Source organism: Akebia trifoliata, chromosome 13 (genome assembly GCF_017979445.1).
Source record: "Akebia trifoliata isolate Shusen 1 chromosome 13, ASM1797944v1, whole genome shotgun sequence".
Taxonomy (NCBI): domain Eukaryota; kingdom Viridiplantae; phylum Streptophyta; class Magnoliopsida; order Ranunculales; family Lardizabalaceae; genus Akebia; species Akebia trifoliata.
In genome coordinates, this window is record NC_141387.1 from 6,395,193 (window position 1) to 6,401,192 (window position 6,000).

Here is a 6,000-nt window from a genome sequence, read left to right on the forward strand (position 1 = left end):
ATATATATATATATATATATATATATATATATATATATATATATATATATATATATATATATATATTCTCTCATCTATAATATTCAAGTATAATACATTAATCATAGGCTTACAAGGTTATACCCATCATGTTTACCAACTAAAATCATATAAATCAAAACAAGATAAGGCAGCAAATAACACAACAGAATAGAAATATTGAAATTCTGTTAAGAGACTTTACTGCTTGCATCTCCTGCCTTCTAACCCTGCGACTACTACTACTACTCATCCTCCCAATATGATTATAAGAATTTGGATACCAATAAAAACCATCCTCCGATTCTGAATTCCCGAACACCCTTCCATAAATCATTTGTCCGAACATCCCCACCGTCGAATGTAATCCACTTGGTGTCGTTGGCATTGATGAAGTTTCATCAAGATTATAATCTTGAGAACGATGACGATGTCTTGATGTAGTTATAAGTGAGTGAAGTACTCCACATGTCGAAGGTCTACGTGGCACGTTGAGAGTGGGGTAGGACTTATTTTCTTTGAATTGGGTGTGTGGGGTAGAGTGACCCCTGCCATATAGTGGGATTAGTGTAGTTTGAGAAATACAAGTCTTGCATACTGGGCATTGTTGTTGTTGTTGTTGTATTGAAGTGGAATCATTATTTTGGAAATGAAGCCACTTATAGATGCAAGGCCAACAATAGAGGTGGCCACATAGAGTGACTATTGGGTCTACAGCATTATCAAGACAGATATTACAATCAAAACAACCATTAGAGTTATTTAAAGCAGTTGCAGCTGATGCCAGTACAGATTTCCATTCCTGTGGTGGCAATCCATCTCCTTCATTTTCCTCATCAAAGTAGTGGTCCTCCTCCTCCATAGCCAAGTTGACACTGCAAAGTAGAAAAGTCAAACATTAAGGTTACAGTAACTGAGAGAAGGACACGTGTTTTTTTCATTAACACATGTTATCCTTTTTAAGTTTATTTAACAACTATTAGTGGGAAATGTGGGACTATTGATTAAGATTATCAAATTAGGTGCTTAGTAAAGTTGTTCCATATTCGCAGCTTGTGTTGGACTACTTTTTGTCCTTCGTTACGTAAAATGTGAAAAAGTAGAAAGGATCTCTTATCACTTAAATTCTAAGCAACCAAAAGACAATTTTGAAATAATCCTAGGTGGGGATTGGGACTGTTTGGTTGTCGCCCAACTTTGATTCCAAGTTACTGGTTGTGGGGTTAAGTGTAATTCAATCGGTCGATACACACGTGAACACGTACAAATATAGTCACGTCAAGCCAAATCGATGACAAATGTTATAAAATTAGTCAAGCAAAGGATTTTAAAAGACTAAAAGGAAGACCCAAATACATGTAGGTTGGGATAAAGTAAAATTAAAGTCGTGATTCAAGAAAGAGTGGAATTGAAAATGGGATTCATCTAGCCAATCTCAACAACTTTATTTTTTTTTTCTTCTAATATCAATACGAAAATATAAATGATTTTCTTTAATAATCAATTCTTCACGAAAAATGTTAAACTGACTTCCTGCGACACTACATTCAACATTGAAGTTGAACATTGACATGGAAGTGTGCTCATAACCATTGAAAAGCATCTATGATTTTTAAGCATATCTCTACGTCAGCATAGTGTCAAATGCAATGTCCTGCACAATCAATCTCAATGATGTGGAGGTGTGCTCATAACCATAAAAAAACATCTATAGTTTTGAGCACACCTCTACGTCAATGCAGTGTCAAAACTTGTGCAATCACTCTAGTATTATTTATTTTTAATAGAATAAATTTAGTATTAATTTTTAGAAACATTAAATTAGATTAAATAATTTAAAATAAAATAAAAAAAAATTAATCTCTAGAAAAATATGTTAGAAAAACTACATCCTCTAACTTGAAATACAAAATAGTTGGACAGAATGATCAAGAAAGAAGTAGATGACAAAAAAATCACCCACAACACAAGATTATATATGTTATCCATTAAAAGAAAGAAGACAAGTTGGATATTATGGTAGTTCAGTCTTGGACCAGTTGGTAGATAAGGTGGACAAACAGGTACGTAACAGGGGGATCTCCAGCGTTGCAGCAGCTGAGCTGTATTGATCAGCCCATGCCACCACCACATCTCTTCTTATTCACAAAACTCTTTAATTTTTTTCATATTAAAATTTATGGAACAAGGGACAGTCAATTTAATCAACTATTAACGAAAAAAAAATTTGAACATGATGGGTACAACCTTGTAAGCCTATCTTGTCTTCTTTTTAAAAAAAATCTAAAGAACAAATATGGTACTTTAAATAGGTTGAATGTAATGGTTCTCAGGAAGAAATCCAAAAACATCATTTCTATGATCTTAAAAAACTTTCCCATACTTATCCAGATTAATAACTCCAACCAATAATTGTGGAATCCAAACCAAGTTGTACATTATATGTCACATATTGATCTCCTTATCCAACCGGCCAAACAGTTTATGTACTTTTAGATTTGTCAATTATAATTATATTAAATACAAGATCCAAACAAATTATTTTTTAAATTAAAAAAAAAAAAAAGTCTTGATTTTCATATTCACTCGGTTTATACTCGGCTGATGTGGCAAGAGCACAGAACCATAGACATCTTTCTTCGGGATACACAAGGAAAAGATCAACGGTTCTATGCCCTTATCATGTCATCTGAGTAAAGTGAAAATTTTCGAGTAAGAAAAGCTTTAGCCATACAAATATATATAGGCATGTCAATGGATATTCAAAAATTTGAATTTGAATTCGATTCAAAAAATCAGATATTATTCGAATTTTTCAGATATCAAATTCCAATTCGGATGTTCTTTTAACATTCGAATGAGTTTTGGAGATGAATTCGGATGTTACGAAATCCTATTCGATAATATCAACTCCGATTTAAATATATGTGTTACGTATTCGTGTAACACAACAAAACTTATTTTACATATATTCTTGTGTATTCATGTTCCACAATTAAATTTAACTTTCAAATGTTTATCTTCCCTATCAACAAAAACACAAGAACGAACCACAGGTGGGTTTCGACTAGTGCAAACTCCATAGCCACCCTCTTCTCTGGCCGGTGAGTATCAAGGTAGGTACTTCCTCTCTCTCTCTCTCTCTAAGTAAAACTAAAACCCTATTTTTTCTATTGTGCGAGCTCCATAACTACCATCTTCTTCGGTTGATGAGCATCCAACTCTCTCTCTCTCTCTCTCTCTCTCTCTCTCTCTCACACACACACACACACACACAGAGTAAAATCCTATTTTTTTCTCCTTCAAAATCCATCAGCTTCAACCTTAAATCAAAATAAACTTGATTTATTTTTTGAAAATCTATTTCTTCAATATTGATGTAAAAAATACTTGATACTTTGTTCGAATTTTTCATCATTTTTTTTCAAAAATTAAAGTTTATTTGATTTTAAGAGTATTTTTTTTCAAAAATCAAAATTTATTTGATTTTAAGACTGAAATAGATTGAAGATTTTGAAAAAAAAATAGAAAAATCGATTTGATTTTTATAGATTGAAGCTGATGGTATAGATCGAATCTAATTTTTATAGGTTTTTTATCGAATCGGATGTCCCACATATATATATATATATATGAATGGTCAAGATTCTCTTTAGATAAGTAGATAAAATCTACCAACAGATAGGTTTTTTGTGTTGTTATCTATCAATCCAAGTGTCAAGCCATCTAGACGACTTCAACTACCAGAAGACATAATAGTTTCTTGTGGATTGTGTACTAGACAACATATAAGGAAGTCATTATTGGTCTATTTATAAAAATATGTAATTTAGCTTTCTTTATATAGGTACGTTTTGGAGGCCTAACAATCTTTGGAATTAGTGGGGGGGTGCATAATGTCAAGATTCTTTGGACTTGTGTGACCAAAATACCCACCTATGAATGTAACATTATAAACGTCTATTTATTTATTTATTTCTCTCCCAATCAGACCAACATTATGGAGATAACAATGAAATTCATTTATTTAATAAGAAATAAACAGCAAATAAAGATATTTTTCTCATGTTTTGGCATTTAGCAAATTATAAGGATGCATGAAAAAAAAAAAAAAAAAACAATATCTGAGTTGAAACGAAGTCTGTAAGTACTTTACACTTTACAGCATACCCTCACCCAAATTACCCACAAACATGTTAATATTGTTACGAAATTCTCTTAATTTTTTCAAAATTTTGTAAAATTCTTCAGATTAGATATTATGCGAATAAATCGACTAATCAATGAATTAATAAATAATTTATTGATCAATTTTGAAATATGATAATAATATATAATAAAAATAGATTAGTTATAAATTGACGATATTTTCTGATGTGGCATGTGAACAGAACCATATATCTTTTTTCTCATGTATCCCGAAGAACAAGATTTATGATTCTATGCACTATCACGTCGAAGAACATACAAAAGTGTTAGTTTATTTTGACTCTAAAACAAATTATCTTAGTTCTCAAAATTTTATTTCTTCAACGTTTAAATCTCAAAAAAAGATTTTTAGAGAGGTTAAATTTTGTAAGAAACAAATCCGAGTTTTGTCACAAAAACACAAGTAATTTAAATTCAACAACTCTTTCACATAACCAGTATGATAAAAATCCATCCTTCTAACTACGATTTTCAGCTTAAATCAATTTAAAAAAAAAATCGTAAAAGAAGGAACCTAGCTAATCCAATTGAATATAAATTATGAAAAAAGAACAAATAAGAATATTCAAGATCAATCCTTTTCAAAGTTTACAATAGAATTGAAAAAGAATTTAAATTATTTTACCATTAATTGAAGGCGCCTGATAAATCAATAGCTCAGTCCATCCTTCTAACTACGATTTTCAACTTAAATCAATTAAAAAAAAAAAATCGTAAAAGAAGGAATCTAGCTAATCCAATTGAACATAAATTATGAAAAAAGAACAAATAAGAATATTCAAGATCAATCCTTTTCAAAGTCTACAATAGAATTCAAGAAGAATTTAAATTATTTTACCGTTAATTGAAGGCGCCTGACAGATCGATAGCTCAAAGATTTATCAAAGCTTTTGAATCAAAGGATTCATGGCAAACTCTATTGCATAGTTGAGAGAGAGAGATCTATAAACCATAAAATTAATAATAATTAATTTTAAAAAATGGGGAGCTTCCTGGAAGAGAGAATGGATGAGGGCCGAACCCCTCTTTGGATCGCTTTTATAGAGAAAATGGGATAAAGTTTTACGATTAGTGCACCGTATGATACTCCTTAGTGACGTGGCAAAGAGTATGAATTAATTTGCTGATGACTTCATCACACAGAACTTAAATGTACACGAAGTTGGAGATAATGACCCGACCCGACCCTAAGGGGGCGGAGGGGGCAGTGGAACTCACAAGAATTTCTGAAATTTGAAGGAGCTATTAATTAAAAAATTTAAGATTTTGAAAGACTTTTAAACCCCCCACCCCCCAACAAAATTTTGAACATTGAAGGAGTTATTCAGAAATTAAATTTTTTTAAGATCTTTAAAGGACTTTGCCCCCGAAATATTTTATAAACTTTGAAGGACTTAGTTTTAAATTAAAAATATTTAAGATCATTAAAGAATTTACCCTCTCATAAAATATTTTTAAATTTTAAAGGATTTAATTATAATTTAAATTTTTATATCAACAATGTCCCACATAAGAAATTTGCCCCCACAGAGAAAAAATCCTGACTCCACGATGAAATGATCTGTTTCATGATCGGATGAACTATTATGAGTTCACATAGGTATTTATTTGTAATCTAATCTATCGATAAGTTAGAAGAAAAAAAAAAAGTAAAATTCTTCAAATAGAAATTTGAAGAATTAATCATAAAATATGATAATATTTTTACACTTCTCCCTTAAAAAGTTATTTTCTTCGACAATCAAATCTAAAAAACAAAACTAATTTTTTAAT

The 6,000-nt window shown here is 30.8% G+C and overlaps 1 protein-coding gene across 4 annotated transcripts; it reads right to left on the bottom strand.

Annotated features, from left to right (window-relative positions):
- Nucleotides 1-131: 131 nt before the first annotated feature.
- LOC147387580 (E3 ubiquitin-protein ligase RMA1H1-like) lies at nt 132-5,240 on the bottom strand. Of its 4 annotated transcripts, none has more exons than XM_086420085.1 (3): nt 5,066-5,240; nt 4,853-4,901; nt 132-893 (listed from the first exon to the last, which is right to left on the bottom strand). In XM_086420085.1, exon 3 carries the CDS (start codon nt 878-880, stop codon nt 155-157), a length of 726 nt encoding a protein of 241 aa, XP_086276211.1. In that variant the 5' UTR covers nt 881-893; nt 4,853-4,901; nt 5,066-5,240; the 3' UTR covers nt 132-154. The 4 variants fall into 4 exon arrangements, with proteins under 4 accessions (XP_086276211.1, XP_086276212.1, XP_086276210.1 ...); XM_086420086.1 differs by having other exon boundaries at nt 4,853-4,914; XM_086420084.1 differs by lacking the exon at nt 4,853-4,901.
- Nucleotides 5,241-6,000: the final 760 nt, after the last annotated feature.

Coding starts and splice junctions, on each gene's coding strand:
- LOC147387580 (XM_086420083.1), bottom strand. CDS start 3,101: ATGGAGTTTGCACTAGTCGAAACCCACCTGTG. Junction 894..3,069: donor CTAGTCGAAACCCACCTGTG/GTTCGTTCTTGT, acceptor TCTACTTTGCAG/TGTCAACTTGGCTATGGAGG.